At 36.9% G+C, this 19,619-nt stretch overlaps 1 protein-coding gene across 7 annotated transcripts in view; it reads right to left on the bottom strand.

The window, feature by feature from the left end:
• PDE1A (phosphodiesterase 1A) overlaps nucleotides 1-19,619 on the bottom strand; it is a 243,374-nt gene that overhangs the window by 22,683 nt on the left and 201,072 nt on the right. For 6 of the 7 annotated variants that reach the window (XM_047871055.1, XM_047871058.1, XM_047871056.1 and 3 more), the window contains 3 exons: nucleotides 12,128-12,209; nucleotides 10,026-10,146; nucleotides 8,770-8,930 (listed from right to left, as the gene is read on the bottom strand). In XM_047871055.1, coding sequence (XP_047727011.1) covers nucleotides 8,770-8,930; nucleotides 10,026-10,146; nucleotides 12,128-12,209 — 364 coding nt within the window. The remainder of the gene's footprint in view (nucleotides 1-8,769; nucleotides 8,931-10,025; nucleotides 10,147-12,127; nucleotides 12,210-19,619) is intronic. The other variant, XM_047871057.1, reaches the window with a different exon arrangement.

Genomic DNA, 19,619 nt, shown 5'->3' with positions numbered 1-19,619 from the left:
AGCAACAAAAATAAAAATACTGATGGAAAATCCAACAAAATACATTCAAACTTTTGAAATAAATTATTATTAATTATAAATACTGATTACTTGATATATAATATGCTTAATGTAATGCCGGGCATCTAATAATGCTAACAAGTATTTTCCATGATCATTATTATTATTATGAAGGAAACGTATACTTTCTGAGAAACATGAAAGAAGATATATAAGATATATATGAATAGGAAGACTTGATATCAACGATGACAATTCTTTCCAAAATATCAAAGTAATTCTGACCAAAATCCTACTTGTTTTCTCTTTTTTTGGTGGAACTTATGAGCCACTAAAAGCAGCTACAAAAGCAGGTGTGAAAAGTTTAAATGAATAATATCATACCAAACATATTCTATGACCGTAGAGCAATTACATAGGAAGTAAGTCCCCAAAAGAAACTAGAAAACACTTGTGTATTTGCAAGTTTTAATGCATATTCTAACATGTCTTATTTGCCTTAAGCTAGCTCTAGGTTTCCTTCTGGTTCTAAATAGCTATTAATCATAGGGCGCCTGGGTGGCTCAGTCGGTTAAGCATCCAACTTCAGCTCAGGTCATGATCACGGTTCATGAGTTTGAGTCCCGTGTCGGGCTCTGTGCTGACAGCTCAGAGCCCGGAGCCTTCTTCAGATTCTGTGTCTCCCTCTCTCTGCTCCTCCCCCATTCACTCTCTCTCTCTCTCTCTCTCTCAAAAATAAATAAAAGCACTAAAAAAATTAAAAGAAAATAAAATAAATAGCTGTTAATCATGCACAATGCAAATCTCGTGGCGTCTCAGTTCCCACATTGCCTCCTTTTCTCACTTGTTAATCGTCTTTAAGCCTAGTGTTTTGGGATTTGAATCTATATCAAATAAATCAGAAAATTACCCAGTACAGTAAGAAACATATTGTATTCCATTCCAGTATGACCCCATTCCCCACCCCACACTCCCTATTCCATTCTGGGATGTAATTTGTTTTTGTCAAATACACATTTTCTTTGAGAAGATCAGAAGCAGATCTGGGATTAGTTTGCAGTTTTTGTTCCAATTAAGGTGGACTTGGTGGATCTGGTTCAATTTGTAATTTTTTGTTCTAAACACAAACCAAACCATCAGGTGGCTTACCAAAGTAACTTTTTGCCTTGAAGGAGAACCAAAATTTGTGTTTGCCATTTGGGGGCTACTCTAAAGAGACATGCTTCTTTAACAATTCCAGGCATGAAGCTAAGCCACTCTTATATTTGAGCTTGTGACACAGGATGGCAGGTCACCAACAAAAACAAGGTACATTTATCTGTTCCTTTAGAATTGTTACATTTCTTTGCTGCCTATGGTTTCCTTGCTTGCTAATTGCGGGTATCTGTCACCAACAGCCACCAGTAGAGGCAAATGTGCTCTTTTTTGTTGTCTCCCCCCCCCCCCCCCCACGCCCTCCTCACTTTCTTAGGTGCCTTGCTCTCAGAACTGCATCATAGACCTTCAAGTCTCTGGAACATAAATGGGAATTGGGAATGTCGGCTTCTTCATGGGGGTGGATATTACATGCCCAATAATCACATTTATTGAGGATACAGAAAGTTACGTGGTTTGCCTGAAACTTTATAGGTAGAAATAAAAGCAGAGAGCAACTTTTCTCACTATTTCCCTCCACTTGTGTCACTAGGAGGTTAGCCACAGGCCCTCTTAAATCTCCTGTCTTCTCTGTAAGTACTGCAGGAAAAGGAAAGACTTTAGATGCTGAGGAATGCTGAGAAACAGATAATGAAGATATTTTCCTCACTCTAAATGGGTAAGTTTTAACCAAAACCAAAATAGTTTGGAATGGAGGAAAGCATTTTTTACTTTTTAACTTCTATCTCTTACTTTTTGAAAAGGAATGTATTTACATATAACATTCTTAGATGCCCCCAGATCCTTAATAGGAGGCTTCCTGAGTGAAATTACTGTTTTAAAAAGTGTCTTCTTTTACTGATGGTCTAGGAGCTTCATACCACGGGGCCTAAGTGTCCATACCTGCTTCGGGATTAGTGGAATGTTTTTAAGATAACTGTGAAATATACTGTCAGAGCTGATATGAACACCAAGAATCTGGGGTTCTGTTCAGAGCCTTATTGTTTAATTAATATTCTAAAACTTTAAGCACCATATAACCTGCTTATTTTCATCTCAATGCAATTGTAATAAAGTAATTATCATCTTCAGTGTACTTAAGACTAGAGGTGATGACAGCAGGAAATTACAATGGCAACATCTGATACATACTGGCTTTAAAACTGATGACTATTTTAGTAGATGTATTTTTGTACCAGATTGCATTTTTACTTTTTATTATGAAACATTCTACTCATATAAATGGGTTATAGTTACACATATAAAGTATATATGTCAGGTATAACCATAATCACAAAATGAACATTTGTGAGATAAACTATTACTAAGGGTCCCATCATTCCCCTAGAACCATTCTGAATATTTTCCCCTTTCTTTTGTTTTATCATAAGTGTATTCTAAAACCTATTATTTAGTTTATGGGTTTTTAAAATTTTTCTATAAATGGTTTCTTGCTCTATTGTGGCAGCTTGTATATTTTGCTTCATATTATTTGTGACTTCCATCTTTGTTGGTACTCACAACTAAAGTTCATTTATCTTAACAGTTGTATGCTTTTCCATAATATGAATACACCACAGCCTGTGAATTCATTTTACTGTTGTTTTCAGTTTTTTCTTTTTTGCTCTCAATACCAATGCTATAGTGAATATTTTGTTCGTGTCTTCTGATGCACATGAGCAAAATCTCTCTAGGGTAAAAATACAGAAGTCAAATTATTGGGAAACATGGCATGTGCGTCTTCAGCTTTGCTAGAGAAAGCCACGTTTTTCTGGAGAATGATTCTATAAATTTACATATATACAATTAATGCGTAAGAAAACCAAAAACTCTGGCATTAGTCTTGACTCTTTTCTTGATTTCATACTCCAGATATAATCACTTAACAAATCTTATCAGTTCTACTTTCAAAATATATCCAGAATCTGATCTCTTGTTGCTATCCTTTCTTTCTCATGCCTACTCATTCAAGTCACCATCTTTAGGCACCCAGAATTTAGACACTTCTCCCTCCATCAGTACTCCCTGGTCTAAGTCCCCAGCTTTCTCCTGTGTTATAAACCACAGCCTCTTTTCTCACTTCCTTGTTTCCTTTTCTGTCCTCCAAACAGAATATTTTCCATTCTGTAGCCAGAGTGATCCTTTTAAAACTTCAGACCATTTTATTTTTCTTCTTTAAAATGCTACATTTGGCTTCCTATCCCTCTTGGGCCAAAACCAATGATGTGGTGTCATGTTATCCATTTATCACAGGGCCTACATTAGTCCCACTTGCCCGATCTTCTGTTTCACTTACCTCCTGTTATTTTTTTCGTGTCAGGCAAACTCCACCTCTCAAATATTGTGCTGATCATTTCCTCTGTTTGAAAATTTATTCCCCCACACCTCCTCATTGCTCTTTCTAATCTCTTCCTTGTATTTATTTAAATGATCACTTCCTTAAGAAAGCCTTTCTTGGCTACCTTAAAATGCAATCCTGCTCCCAGCTTCCACAGCTTCTTTCATAAATGTAGGGATTATTGTTTCTCTCTCTCTCTCTCTTTTTTTCTATATCCCTAATTCCTAGAACACAACAGAAGCACAGTAAATAATAATTATTTAAATGTTTATTTATTTTTTGAGAGAGAAAGAGAGAAAGACAGAGTGTGAGCAGGGGAGGGGCAGAGAGAGAGGGAGACATAGAATCTGAAGCAGGCTGTAGGCTCTGAGCTGTCAGCACAAAGCTGGACGCGGGGCTGGAACCCATGAGCTGCGAGATTATGACTAGAGCTAAACACGTGCTTAACTGACTGAGCCATCCAGGAGCTCCAATAATAATTATAATAACAGTCAACTCATATAGTGCTACTATTCTAGGTACTTCTTTTTTTTATTATTTTTTTAATGTTTATTTTTGAGAGAGAGAGAGAGAGAGAGAGAGGGGCAGAGACAGAGACAGAGAGACAGAGAGTGTGGGGGAAGGGCAAAGACAGGAGACACAATCTGAAGCAGGTTCCAGGCTCTGAGCTGTTAGCATGCAGCCTGACATGGGGCTCAAACTCATGAACCCCGAGATCATGACCTGAGCCGAAGTCAGACACTCAACTGACTGACATACCCAGGCGTCCCTATTTTAGGTACTTCTAAGCAGATTCTACAAATCACCTCATATAACTCCCAAAACCCAATGTGGAGAAAGAGGACTTCCTGTTCTAGTGACATAAAAGGGTCGAGTGTTTCCACAGAAAACAAGTACACAATTGGAAAATATTAACAAAAACAATTCCACCACAATGGAAATCAACCAAGGCAACACAACAATTTAAGAAGCATTTATTCTTGAAAAACTGCTAGCGATTCAGGTAAGGAGAACAGCAATTGGCGACCTTTTTGCCTGGAGCTACTCCCAACCTCCCTGCCAACCTCAACTTGAGAATGGCACCGGAAACCAGTTTTGCTGCCAGAGGCGGTAGACTCAGTTTGGGATAGAAGCAGAGGGCAAAACCCCCTGGTTTCCACAATGTAAAACAGTGGGTTTGGTTTAGAATAAATGGGGGAAATGCACAGCTTTGCAAGCCTGAGGTTGCAGTCCAAGTTTGGGGTAACTGGTAGATGAGCAGGATTTCAAAGAGAATTCCTAGCAGTTGAAGAGCCATGGAAAGTCTAGATAGCTCTCTCCAATCTCTGGCTAACTGAGGAACTATGCAAGCATGCAAGAGATGTTGAGAAAGTCTTCCTGCACTACCTTGATTTTTGAAAACGTTGTTAAAAAGCTATTGTCCTCATATTCTTGAATTTCAAGAATACGTTTTAAATTTTTCGGACGATTTTTAAATTTTAATTATTAAATATAAAATCTATTTTAAAAACATTTTTGAACATCAGAGACAAAGCTTTCTAAGGTTTTTGTGTTATTTTGTGGAAGGGTAAAGTTATTAACTTCATTGTCATCTACTATTGATTATGCATTTAAAATTTTCTAATTAATCATGACAATAATAGGAATAAAGTGTAAATATTTCATACCATTAAGGAAATGAATTGGAATGGAAAAAATAAACAACCCAAGCAGTAAAAATGAAGGCAAGAAAAGCAGGAAAACAGAAATACTAGATTAAAAAGGCTCCTCTAATTTTAATAATTTTTATAATGAATAAACACTGAATTTTCCTGAATGTTCTTTCTGCATCTCTTAAGATCTTAGGTTTTTATCCCTTGATCCTTAATATGGTTGGTGCATTGCAGGGACACCTAGGTGGCTCAGTCAGTTAAGTGTCTGACTTCTGCTTAGGTCATGATCTCATGGTTTGTGAGTTGGAGCCCTGTGTCGGGTTTTGTACTGACAGCTCAGAGCCTGGATCCTGCTTCGGATTCTCTCTCTCTCTCTCTCTCTCTCTCTCTCTCTCTTTCTCTCTCTCTCTGCCCCTCTCCCGCTCACACCCCCTTTCTGTCTCAAAAATAAATAAATGTTAAAAAATTTAAAAAAAAATATGGTGATTGCACTTCTGGCATAAAAACCCTGTGTGGTGGTCAATTCAGTCTGCAAACCCAGGACTCCAGCAAAGGTAAGCAGATACCTTCCAGAGAGATTCTGGCTCCAAGTTTCTGTATTTCTCTCAATTTCAGTTTTATCTTTATTTGGATGGGTTCTAAGGACATCAATTTCTCTTTTTTTCTTTCTTTCATTTTTTGTTGTTGCAAGCAAAGTACTCTTCATTACTTGTTACAAGCAAGGAGACAGGGAGATAGTTCTTGAAGCACTGTCTCTGTCATTTTCTTGTTAGCAATATTTCACCCAGCATTTTATTTATTTATTTATTTTTACCATGAGATATTTCTGTAAGTTTATCTAGTTCACCACTGCATTGGAAACAGCAACCAACCATGCAATGTTACAAGTCAAACAAATCTGGCAGTATTTGCTTTACTCAAAACGTGTGTACCCTACACAACTATCCTTTGGAAATTATATTATCAAAATGATCCATGATTCTAATTTGCTAAAGCCAGGCTGCCTGTGTTCAAATCCTGGTTCTATCTTATCTAACTATAGGAGTCAGATATTATCACTCAATTCCAGAAATGTAAATTGAGAACTTTATATAGATCTAAAGTTTACTGTCTGTGTGCAACAAAATATTCAGTAGAGCATGGTGGCAGAAAGTCTATTAAAAAGGGAGAAATTGCAGTCACTAATTCAATTCTGATAAAGAGTTTTCCTTCACAGGTTTATGACAGATAGATTCCAGGTGACGGGTTGATGTTTGGGGCGTAGTGTTGCTTATTTTAATTAAAACTTTCTTAGAGGAGAGTGTGTTTTGGTCAATTAGATTTTTTGGGTTCATTGAAGATAAAGGCTTCAAGTGAACTTTTTCAAACTTTTTTGAAAAGGTAGTATACTAGGAGGTGCTCGCATGCAGTGGGGAAAATGGGTAAAGAATCAGAACAGTTTTAACTCTACTGCTTAGAAGCTGTGTGATCCTCAGTTTCCATATGTAGCAAATGAGAGTAGTCACCTCTAGTTAGGAAGATTGTTGCAGGAGGAAATAGGATAATCCATGTCAAATGCCTGGCACACAGGAGGGATTTCAGAATTCTTACTCCCCTCCTCTCTTCCTTGCATCGCTGAATATCTAACATATCTATTTGTTTTCTTTTCTGAATAAATACATTCAAAGTGGAATTTAAGCATTCATTTATTCATTCATTCAAAACTATCCTCACTAAATAATTTTAAAGCAACTACAGTATGCCGGGACATGCTAGCTCTGAGAAAATCATGACAATGAGATAGACATTGTTCCTGTTTTCAGATGGCTTATAGTTTTGGGATTTATATCTTACTGTGCTTCAGTAATTGTCCATAGAGAGGGGCAATTCTCATCATTTGAAGTCTCCAATTAGATGGATTTGACAATATTTTAGTTTGGCCATCTGGGTCTCGTACTGCATTATATTTTTTATTGAGTGACAATAATGTATTACACAAAGACCCTCTGTAATGGCTAAGGCTAGCTACATAATTACAGGTCCCCATATAAAATAAAACTGAGACTGAAAAATTTTTAAGAGTTTCAAGATGATGATAGTAGAGGATTTAAGTACAGGGCCATTCTGAGTGTGTGTGTGTGGCGGGGGGCGGGGGGTGGTGCTGTGCGAATACAGGAAGTGGCCCTCATGATAGCTGTATAGAGCCACCGAAGCCTGGGAAACTCTATTTCTTCTCAACAAAGATCAGACTTTTAGGAAAATGTAAGTTACACAGTCAGATGAAGACATTAGAATGGTATTTCTTTTATTTCCTAATAGCAGAGGTGGAGAAATAATGTGACACCATTAAGTAGTTATTTAATTAAATGAATATATACTGAGTGCCTATGATATGCCCAACACTGTGCTACGAGCTAAGGAATATACTGGAAAACATAACAGCCCATGTCCCAACTTGTGTGAATCATATGTTCCCCTGTGGAAAACAGATGATAAACTTTAAAAGGAATAAATAAATATCATCAATTACGGACTAGTGATACCACTTTGAAGCGACTGAACTGGGCCCTAATCAGAGAAAAATAGGACAGACGACATACTTGTCATGGTCAAGGAGGGCCTCCTGGTGGAGCTGCCTACCATGAAGGTTTAGAGCACTGCATTGGGGAGAAAGAGTGAATTCTAGCTCCTTCACTTACTAGCTGTGGGATTTGGGGCAAGTCACATCACTGTCTTCTGCCTCAGTTTCCTTATCTGTAAAAGGGGAATAATAATAGTATATACCTTATAAGGTCCATGTGAAAATTGAGTTAATTAAGTGCTATTTTTCAAAATAAAAATAAATACATACTACAAACTGCTAGCCAAGGAGGACCCAGCCTTGCAGAAAACTCTAAGGGGAGAATCTTTGGCTGAAGAAACAATCATCGCAAAGGCTCTGGGAGTATTTCAAGAAGCTGCCAGAGGCCACCGTGCAGGGAGTACAGCACCTGAGAGACACAGGGCTATGGACAGGAGCGAGCATGAGGGGAGACGGGGGCCAGATTTGAAATCCGAAAGCTAATTTCCTGAACAAAGATAATGACTGCTACAAATTCACATATCTTGTAAACAAAAACAACGAATGTACTTGAATCAGAAAACATGTCAGAAATGGCTAACACTAGCTTCCCATTTGTTTCCTTTAAGGGAAGGCTTACAAATGATTCTTTCCAACGCACGAATGGAACTGTCACCCGAAGAAGTAACTTAGTAAAATTGAACAAAAACACACCCAAGTCTCTGACACTGAGTGTTACATTCCTAATGCAACACAAAAGCCATGTGCAAAGCCTAAAACACAGGCTCAAAAGCACTTCCAGAAATTAACAGGAGGTTAATCTGTCACATAAAGTTTTGTCACCATTTTCTTGCCCCATCCTTTGCATTCATGTCACTGCCACCCACTGACACAGATTTCTGCAGTCCACATGACATAAACACAGCAGAATCTCTTCAACAGAGAAGCCAACCTTGTCATGAATAATCAAAGGGTAGCCAATTCCAAGCACAGCCAAAAGTTTGTGTATTTCATAAAAGAAGAAATCTAGGGGGAAAAAATCCGAAATCCCAGAGGAAGAGTTAAGACAGAAAGAGAGAGTAGTAAGGCTTCATAAACAACTATACCTTGTGCAGCTAACTCTTTCCACCTCTCTTTATTCTGCTGGATGATGTCCACCAGGTTGTTTTTGAAGCTTTTCAGGTCCACGCTTGCAAGGGAGTAGTCTGGGGAATAGGTTCCATCGTTCATGGTGCCCTTCATATTTGATCGTCTAAACAAATCAACACTGGGTGAACCCAATAAAGGTGCATATGCTAATAGTAACAACCAAAAAAAAAAAAAACCCCAGAAAACACTAATGTCAAGATATGGAATGAGGGAGCAAAGCCTGAAACACTTCACAAAGCCAGCTGCAGAAACAGGATGGCAGGTGCTCAGGCCCAGTTTTGAGCATGCATCAGGGCTGCTCACATCCCTCCTTTTCTCCCATCATGGAGAGGGCCAGGACTCTGGCTGGAACTCCCTGGGTTGGTCAAGGACTCCCAGAGCAGCAGGTTGGAGTGCTCTTGCATTATAAGGTGGTTAGGCCTCATTAGAAAAGCAGATACTTGAGGTGAGCTGACTTGGTGGTGAGTTCACAGGTGAACATAACAAATGGGACATCATGATTCTGGAGCCCTAAGTGGGGCCAACCTGAATCATTCTCAGGAAAACATTTCCTCAATTTCCTCATTGGGGCAACATTTTGGGAACCTAGTGGTGTGCTATTAGGAAAAGTTGTGTGTTCAGATAGACAAGAATTTAGCATGATTAATCTACAACTGGAAGTTTTAAATAATATCCCTTAACAAATTTGTCAATGAAAAATGTTTAGCTTGAAATATTGTGATCGCATATACAGTGGATGCTACTGTTACCGTTAGATGTTATATGGATCTGTTGTACTCACATCATCCACAAGCTTTATTTTGATATAGGCATCTCTCTAGATGTAACACAAAACTATTGAAGTATCAACCTACAAGTGAGTTGTAACTGGTTTGTTTGTAAGCAAAACAACACAACTATATATGTTAACATCCAAGACACAATACATACATTTGCACAAAAGTCAGATATTTAATTCTTCTGGTATTGAATACTCTTGTGTTATATTCATTAGTACTTTGATATATTAGTTAGTTAGTACTTTGTTAGTACTTTGATATATTTTGTAGTGGACATGAAGTGAATTTCAAAGGCAGGTGCAATATAATAGAGAGCCACTAGGTGGCAATACTATCTAATAATTCTAAGAATTTCCAACCTAGCTATAAGAGATAATGAAGATAATCATTAAAAAAAAAAAAAAAAAGACGCAAAAAAAGAGAAAATACCAAACCTGCTTGCCCCATAGGAAGGAGTTTCTGTTTTCGAGGCTTCCTCTATAAGAGGAGTAATAATTTTCTCTGTTGAATCTGTCAGAAGAGAAAATGTTGGCTCTACTATGAAGTCAATGAAACCTACAAAAGCAAAAAAAAAAAAAAGAGAGAGAGAGAGATGAATTGAAACACTACAATTTTCTGAACTCTAAAATCTGTAATAATGAAGAGTCTGATGCATCGGGTAGAAAGCATCAGCTACATACTGGTTTGGTTTACCCACTGAAATTATTTTTAACCCAATAACACAATCTTTAGAGATAGTTTAATAGCTCTATAAAATGATCTCTCAAGCAGTGGAAGTGATGCAATTTAAGCTTGATAAGTATATTGGCTTTTCTATTTAATATTCAGTTTTTATACTCTTGTTTACAATAAATTCAAGTCTAACCAGACTCGATTATATTTTCCTCTCAGTGACAGGGATCATTACTTTTCTGAAAGGATTCCACTTGTTTGTTGAATTTATTATTGACCAACAAAAAATAATACCTAAGCTTCAAAGAAACAAGAGAATTGAAGTTGCTTCTCAGGCCACAGGAAGGCACCCACTTTTTTGCCCCCTCTGACTATATCAGTCAGAGCTTCCTGCCAGTGTGTTAATATTTCAAATTGCTGTTTATTATTCTCTGGATGTAAAGCGTTAGTTCACGGCACGTGGGTGTGTTCTGTCAAATCAGTAAAGAGAACAGTAACATCTCTGGGAGACAGCATTATTTCCACCACCTTGAGATGTCAGGATTGAATACAGACTTTAAATTTAAAGTACTCGTCAAGATACGAAATGACACACAGAGAGAATGGGGCAATGCCCAGTGTTTATGGGGAGAAGGAGACAACACACTCTAAACTGTGTACACATTTCAACACTACGTGTCCCTGGAGAGGTATGGCACTGGAAATCAAGTGCTTGTGGTCTTAAACACACCTGGGAGCTATGGACGATAATCTGAATATAAGAGAAAATTGGAGGGAAGCTTTTAAAGTGATACTGTACCCAGAAAGATCCACATTTGAAGAGTATTCCATCCATCAGATACACAGATAAAAGGAATTCGCATTTTAAGTAACTGGCTTAGTCATGTTATACATTAAGGTGCATTTTTAATTCAAGAAAACTTCAATAGTTTTGTGTTTTAATTGATACCTTCCACTCAAAGCAATGTTCATTGGCCACCAGTAGGCTATTTCAAGTTCTGTCTGTAGTTTTCAATGCCTGGAATTCAGAGACCGTCAAATGAAGTGTCACCTTGCTAACAGGGTAGCAATTTATATTACAGCAACAAGCCTCAGACACCTCCATTCTTTCCAGTTTCCCTGAGGAGGTCCTTAGCCTGTTATGCTCACAGCTGCTAAACAATGGTAGGTACCAGTGTTATGGTGGCTAGAAAAACAGCTGTTGGAACTTGGATGGGAAGGGGCAAAGGTCAGAGCGAGACTCTTTCTGACAGTTGACTACTGCTCTGCTGGAGGTGGTACTGGAGCAGCTAGAGAGGTAAGGCGGCAATCCTAATGTTTATTAATCTTGCAGTTCAGTAATGAAGGTGCTGGCTCAGGGGATAACCATTACAAACATTTGGAGCATGCAGCATAGCAACCATATGTTATAATAATGGGTTGAACTTGTTGGTTTATCTTCTTATATCATAAGAATTTTTTTCCAAAGGAATGTAAACTGGCATATTGAATATATTATGCAAACTTAGTGATAACGGGACAGATATATTAACATTTTCATTGAATTGTTCTATATGCAAAGGATTACATTACAGATTACAATAATCAGCAACACAGTACAAAAAAAAGCTGTCTCTTAAACAAGAAGAAAGCCTGTCATTTGTAAGAAGGTTGTAAATAGAATAACAATTACATTTACTAATACTGCTTGATTGAATTCATTTTGTGAGAATTTTTCAAAATCCTTATCATTTAGCACCATATAGATCAGTCTAAACATCAAATTTGTTAGGAGTGTGAAGTTTCATGGATGTTTGACCCTTTAAACAACATGGTTTCTCCATTTGAAAACTGGCACACACGTGCCCACCCTCCACAACAGTACCTATTTGTGACTGGGCCACCATCGTTGACTTCCGGTCACAAAGTGGGGAAAATGGAAGTCCTAACTCAGCTTCTTTATCTCCCTGTGGAAAGGAAGGCTCATTAGTACAGGCTTAGTCTGGAGAGGCTTAGACGACGAGCAGTCTAGATACAAAGCTTAAAAAAGTTGCATCTTTCTTTTCTTAATTGGCACTGTGTATTTATTTATTTTTTTATAAAACAAAAAAACTATAGTCCAAGTTGGTGTAATTTTACTTGGTCTCCTTTTGAGGACATACTTATTGCTGAAGAAAAAGAAATGAACATTTCAGCACCTGGAGACTCTGCTTTGGTATTACAAACCCCTTGATTATAAGGAGACAAACCTTTGCTCTTTAGAATTTTCTGTAATTGCCATAAAATAGTCATCTCAGTGTGTTATTTGGCATTTAATTAACAATCAAGTTCTTGGATTCTCATGCTTTTTGTCCCCCCATGCTAAATACATCACAGATCTTCACTATGAAGACTTCATGAGTATATTATTTTTTGAAGTCAAAGTATATGAATATTTTGAAACATCTTTCCACTTATAAAACAATATTAATTGAATCTCCCACAGCAAATGAAGAGTATCTTCAACATCCTTACATTCTGTGTGCATCATTTTAACGTATTCTCAGAAAATGGAAATGTTAATGATTTTTATTACTTGATCCTATCCATAGTAAGTTAATTGAGTACATATGTTAAAGAATTCCATGTACGTTTGGGTTTAACATTACAAGAACTGATTCGATTTTCATCTCCTAAAATAAAAGTGGCTGCTCTGGGCAAAACCTTATTATCACAAGATTTATCCAACATCGAACATAGGTTCTTTCCTTGGCATTCAAGGGGATGTGCTTACAAAAGAAAGAGAAGCTACTTCACTTGTGTCTCTTCACCTTGATCTTCTGGCTATTTGAAGGATGCCTTGGGCTCTATCTTCTCCTAAGCTGTTGGCTGTATACCTTCACAGAACACACGGTGACTTATGTAAGACCACAGTTTAGGACACGTGGCCAGGTTCTCGAATCAGAAGACAAAAGGGAGGGACCATCACTTTTGCTGTGTTGTGGAGCCCATGTAACAATGCAGTGTCTGTCTTGAGGACCTCAGATTTTCAATCCCTCTGCTTCCTTTAACACCTTTTCATTGTGATCTTTACAATAACATGTCAGTATGTTTTATTGGCTTTAAAGTTATTCATTGACAATGTTTTCTGGTGCATTTCCTTGAAACCATACCTCTGATCATAAGAAGCAGGAAGTCTGAAATCAGAATTGTTTGGGGAAAAATCTGGATATGGTCACCAGAGAAGTACGCAAAGTAGCTGTAAACAGGAATATTTGACTACGTCATAGCTTAGAGAAAATGGGGAGTAGAATTTCTGTGACCTCTCCCAGCAGCTGTGCTCCTTCCTTAGAGAATAACAACACCCATTCCATTTGGAGTTAATATTTACACCCAGCTTAAGGGACAGAGGGAAAGGAATTATTAGTGCCATTAGCCTCAGAGTTACAAGATACACACTTCAATCACTGCTTTTCATCTGGCTGTCTTTTATTTCAGACATATCACAAACTTGATGGAATGAATTTTCCTCATATGTTACCTCACTTGGTAATTTTGGTTAACTCAAGTTAGTAATAAAGATATAATAGTATCTACCTAGTAGGACTATCCTGAGGTTATCAAAGATAATTTATGTGAAGGCTACACTGCCTAATATTTAGTAAATGGTCATTCAATATTAGCTAGTAAGAACCATACTTCATACAGGTGAAGAGGATTAAAAGTACACTTACCATGATGAGCACTGAGCTCCGTATAGACGTGCTGATTCACTATATTGTACACCTGAAGCTCATATAACACTGTATGTTAGCTATCCTGGAATTAAATTTTTTTAGAAAGAACCATACTTCATAATAGCAAAGATACAGAGCTGTGAGGTATTTATAATGTCTAATGCATATCTTAGATGGTTTTAAACCATGGGATAAATGACTGGTACTTAATTGAGCATGTAATGGAGAGGCATTGGCTCCCCACCCCTGTCCTCAGGACCTCCCCAGTTTTCTAGCAGGAAACTGACATGACAGGACTTTTACTTTTGAAATATTGATTTGTCAGCAGTGTGGGGGATTGCTTGAAGTGAATTAAACATGAATCTTGGGCTTCAAACCTGAATGAAAAGGAGTCTTTGGTGCCACTAATAGAAATAAGGCAATCTGAATGAGGGCTGTATTTGAAGACTATTATGCATTTGATCTTTAACATAATGAGAATAACGTGCAAGAATAATATCATTGTTTATATTAAAATATAAATAATAATATTGCTATTGTTAAAATAGAAATAAAGCTCTTCATAGACTTCATGGGAAATGTGATATTGTAGACACTTATCTGATCTATGCCTATATAACTGGTTTTATTGATTAGGGGGCTGCTATCTGATATTTTAATATGTATATTTTTATACTATATAATAGGAGTCCTTTGTTTGATCTAAAAATGATAATTTGGGCCTGAAAAAGGCATTCTGGTGATTTCCCTTCTATGAGCTAAATTTTATAGAATGCTAGATGGCAACATTTTCATATAGGACCTAGGCACTTGACAGATATATATAGGGTCCACCGCCCTATATTTGGAGGGAGAAATTTTATGTTCTATTTGCTTCTTATATTCCACAATTGAATTAGGGTATTAAATTTCCACTGCTAAAGCACATTGAATACTAAAGCACATTAATTATTTAATTTATTTATAAATATTTCAGGGTGTTATTCTTTAGGGTGAATTAAGACCATGAGGGCAAGATTAGTAGGAGGCCCTATAGCCAGACTATGGGGGCACCACAAACCCAGTACGACAGGGGGGTACTACTAGGGGAGAGGGAAAGATATGTAAAGAGAAAGTTGGGATCCCTGAGTATAAATTTAATAAACGTTAACATTTTCCTTATTGGGTCCCTGAATTGGGAGTGTTTACTCTCCCTAACGATGAAATCTGGGGTCAAGGCAACAGACATTGTGTAAGTCATCTAGTTTTCTCTTGGAGGATGTGCTTTCATTTGAGGTTGCTGCCTTCAGGAGGCCAAAATATACTTTCAAAAATCAGTAAAATACCAAATATACATATGTTCTGGTGTATTGACTTGTACAGTGGTTGGAATAAAATTACAGGGCCCTAAGGCCACTGACCTCAATTTACCAATGTCACCCAATTGTGCTCCTGGATCCCTGCATCTTTTCTTGGGGATGACCCTGCAGGTGGGAAAGGGGAGAAAGTAACCCCAGAAATGTGGAAACACAAGGCAGCCTGATGTGCTCAGACTTGTCCCTGTATCAGCAATTCCCCTGGAGGCCGTTGAGGTTGCTTCTTTGAAAGGCCATGACAAAGACCAGTAATATTTTTATGCTTTCCTAACAGTATGAAATGCTCTGGTAGTGGTCAACAAGTTGTCAAATCCAGTGACTTAATGGCACTTTTTTTTTTTTTTGCATTTTATCTGAAGCCAAAGAATTTCTATAGCTTTCAAAAACTGAAGACAAAAGGTGAAGTATAGAAATCTTGAGAATCTTCTTGCATTGAAAACAAGTTTTTTTTTTTAATTTTTTTTTCAACGTTTATTTATTTTTGGGACAGAGAGAGACACAGCATGAACAGGGGAGGGGCAGAGAGAGAGGGAGACACAGAATCGGAAACAGGCTCCAGGCTCCGAGCCATCAGCCCAGAGCCTGACGCGGGGCTTGAACTCACGGACCGCGAGATCGTGACCTGGCTGAAGTCCGACGCTTAACCGACTGCGCCACCCAGGTGCCCCGAAAACAAGTTTTAATCACAGAAGCAACACCAACAACAAACATACAGGAAGCTCCTGACCACAGACTTGGGGGCCACTACAAGGCCAAGGGTGAATTTAGGGGTCACAAGTTCTACAGGGACATTTAACTGAAGGAGAAGGGGAAGAAGCGATAGTTTACATTCTTTGGACAACTTATTTAAGGGATTTAGGCCATCTAATTACCTTCTTTCATTCTTGCTAAAAATTGTCCTTCTAAATTCTAGGAAGCCATCAAAACTGTTTAAATGTTTAATGATTACTATAGCTAACATATTCACTTGCAGCAAGATTTATATTGTATAATTGTATTTTGTGAGTTATAAATATTGTATAGGACATTAGTATCCTTGCATGCCTCTTAAAACTATGAGCTTTGATTTTTAAATTTTAAGTTATTATACGGGCTCATAGCTATGGTTCTTTATATTTATCAGTTTTTGGTGGTAGTCGTGTCTGAATTTTTGATGCCAGATCCTTGGCTGAGGTTGCCCTAACTAAATACATTACTAAATAATACATTCCCCATATTACTATGGGGAATACAATCTATTTTGAAATAACACACTTCACACTACTTCTTGTAATTTTGAAGAACATAAAGGGGCCTGACAGTATACAATTTAGGATAAAATAATCGTTTTGTCCTGCTCCCCAAAACTTGTAATTCCAATTATTTGTTTCTCCTTTTGTGAAAAGGGAGTACCTATTGGTAAATATAGATTTTACATAACTGTCAATTTTTTTTTCATGTAACACAAAACAACCAGCTGAAAAAGGAAAAATTCACTTAGTTATTAGGTTTGTATAATATGAAGCAGAAACAAATTTTAGTAGCAGGAAGTATTTCTTTTAACTTTATTTGTATTAACTTCTTGTTATCTTGCCAACACCAAGAGTTGGGGTAACACTGATGAAATTTTAAAGAATAATGCAAATAACTTGGTTTGCATTGATTTCTCCTCCAGAAATACGGTGTGTTTTAAAAATTCTTAATGCCTATTTAATCCCTTTTGTTGGAGAAAATGAGCTTAGTAGAAAAATTAATAAGAAATTGACTTAGAAGTCAACACATCTCAAAATTCCTCTGGATTTTTCTGAAACATTAAGTGATATGTATGTAAATATATGTATGTACACACATACATATACACATATACGTTTCTGTGTGTGTAAATTTATATGTGTGTACATGCACACATACATGCACACCTCCAAAAGGCTAATATATGGGATATGGCAGAGTAAGAGTACTGGGAGATTCATTTAGTTAACTGAATGCACAGAAACATTTTAGCTGTTGGCATCAATGTCATACATTAGCATAAGTCTCATAAAGATAAACTTGTTTTGCTTGTAACCATGTTTGTTGGTAGTACAGACTCACTTGTTCTGACCTTTCACATCACATTCTCCTGTTTTGCTCTATATATTTCTGCAGGGGATTTGAAAGTCACTTACTTTTAAAAGTCCAGAGACTGCGAAATATAAGATTCCATTATTAAAAGCTCAAATCCCAAATCAACTTATTACAGTCTGAAAGGAATTTCATAGTTGAAGAGGGAACACCAACAGGGATAATTTGATTTTATAATGGTCCACCTTAACCTGTATGCTTACTCGTCTCAGAGCTGTAAGTTTCTTGCCTTATATATTAAGGTCATTCAAGAAAAGACAGTCATTTCTGAACATTTTGGGATGACACAAATGCCTATTGTTGCCCATAAAGAATCCCGTCAAAAAACCAAACGAAAAACCTGACATTTTCATACTCTAAGTAACACAGTCTGAAAAATTCAGATCACAAAAACATTCCAAATATCATGATGTTATACCTATTCCAAGACTTGACCTTTTGTGCTGCATGCATTTTTATCTCTATTTAGATATCTGAGTCACTGCTTATCAGGCGCTGGAATGACAGAGGAACTAAGTAGCCTTATGGAACGGTTTACCTCTACCCTGAATTTCAGATGTGAAAAATGACTGCGTGTTAGAAGCTTCATTATTAATAGCAGTCACCTTTCTAGAAAATTCAAGAATAAGGTAGTGAATCTTGAAAACATCTTGACTCAATTTCATTAAATTCATTACTCTCATGATTCTGTCAGGTAATCTTTGTCTGGTTTGAAATTAATAAAAAATAGGGAGAATATAAGTCAAGATACTATTTGGATATCTAACAATAATTTTCAAGAGTTGCTGGAATTTATTGCAGACTTATATTAACAGGGTTTTTTTTAGAATTCTTTAAAAATTTTTTTTAATGTTTATCTGTTTTTGAGAGAGAAAGAGAGACAGAGCTAGTGGGAGAGGGACACAGAGAGAGGGAGACACAGAATCCAAAGCAGGCTCCAGGCTCTGAACTGTCAGCACAGAGCCGATGAGAGGCTCAAAGTCACAAACCACGGGATCATGACCTGAGCCGAAGTTGGACTGAACCATCCAGGAGCCTCTTTTAGAGTTCTTTAAGTCATTCTGCTATATTCTTTAAATCAAGGAAAAATTTATGTACAAAATTTAAGTGCATAAATTATGAACATATTTATGTAATTAACATGCAAGATATAAAACATTTCCATCACTTCCAGAAATTCCCTTAACTGTTTCCAGTGAATCTCACCTCCTACAGGCACCCATTGTTCAGATTTTAATCATCATAGGTTAATTTTGCCAATTTTGAACTTCATATAAATGGAATCATATAGTATGGTTTTTTTGAGATTTATTGTTGTTTGTATTAGTAGTCTATTTTTTTATTGTTGTATGATATTCCATTGTATGACTATGCCATTATTTATTTATTCATTTCTATTTTGGATGCAAATTTGGACTGTTTCTAGTATAGGGCTATAATAAGTAATACTATTGTGACTATTCCACATTTGGTGGGCATAAGCACTAATTTATCCGAGTTATACACCTGTGGGTTGGCATGCTGGGTCATAGGGATATTAAGTCTTATGTTAGTTTCATTAAGTTTCATGGACGCTAGCCAGTAGTTTTCAGAGGAGTTGTAATTATTTATATTCCTACCAGTAATGTCTGATACTTCCAGTTGCTCCACATAATAAAAAACACTTAATATTTTCAATCCTTTTAACTTTGGTTATTATGGTGAGGATGTAGATGTATCTTACTGTGATTTTAATGTGCAATCCTTTGATAAGCAATGATATTGAGTATACTTGTATGTATTTATTACCAATTTGTGTACTTTTTAACGAGGTGGCTGATCAAATTAGGCTGATTTTTTTTATTACTGATTTGTAGGAGTTTATGCAATTTGTGAACAAGCGCTTGGACAGATATTTGTAGTACAAATATTTTCTCTCACTCTATGCCTTGCCTTAATGGTATTTTTGGAAGAGAAGTGTTAAAATTCGTTCTTGTCCACTTTACTACTTTTTTTTTTCGTTTTTAGGCAGTGCTTTACGTGTCTTTTCTAAGAAATATTTGGCTACCCCTAAGATTAGAGAGATATTCTCCTGAGCTTTCCTCTAGAAACTTCATAGGTTTAGGTTTTGTGTTAAGGCTGGAGTCAATCTTGAATTAATATTTATATATGGTATACGTAAGGGATAAAATTCCTTTTCTCCCATATATTTAATAGTATCAGT

Source organism: Prionailurus viverrinus, chromosome C1 (genome assembly GCF_022837055.1).
Source record: "Prionailurus viverrinus isolate Anna chromosome C1, UM_Priviv_1.0, whole genome shotgun sequence".
In the NCBI taxonomy this organism is placed as follows: domain Eukaryota; kingdom Metazoa; phylum Chordata; class Mammalia; order Carnivora; family Felidae; genus Prionailurus; species Prionailurus viverrinus.
This window is presented reverse-complemented; position numbering and strand designations above follow the sequence as displayed.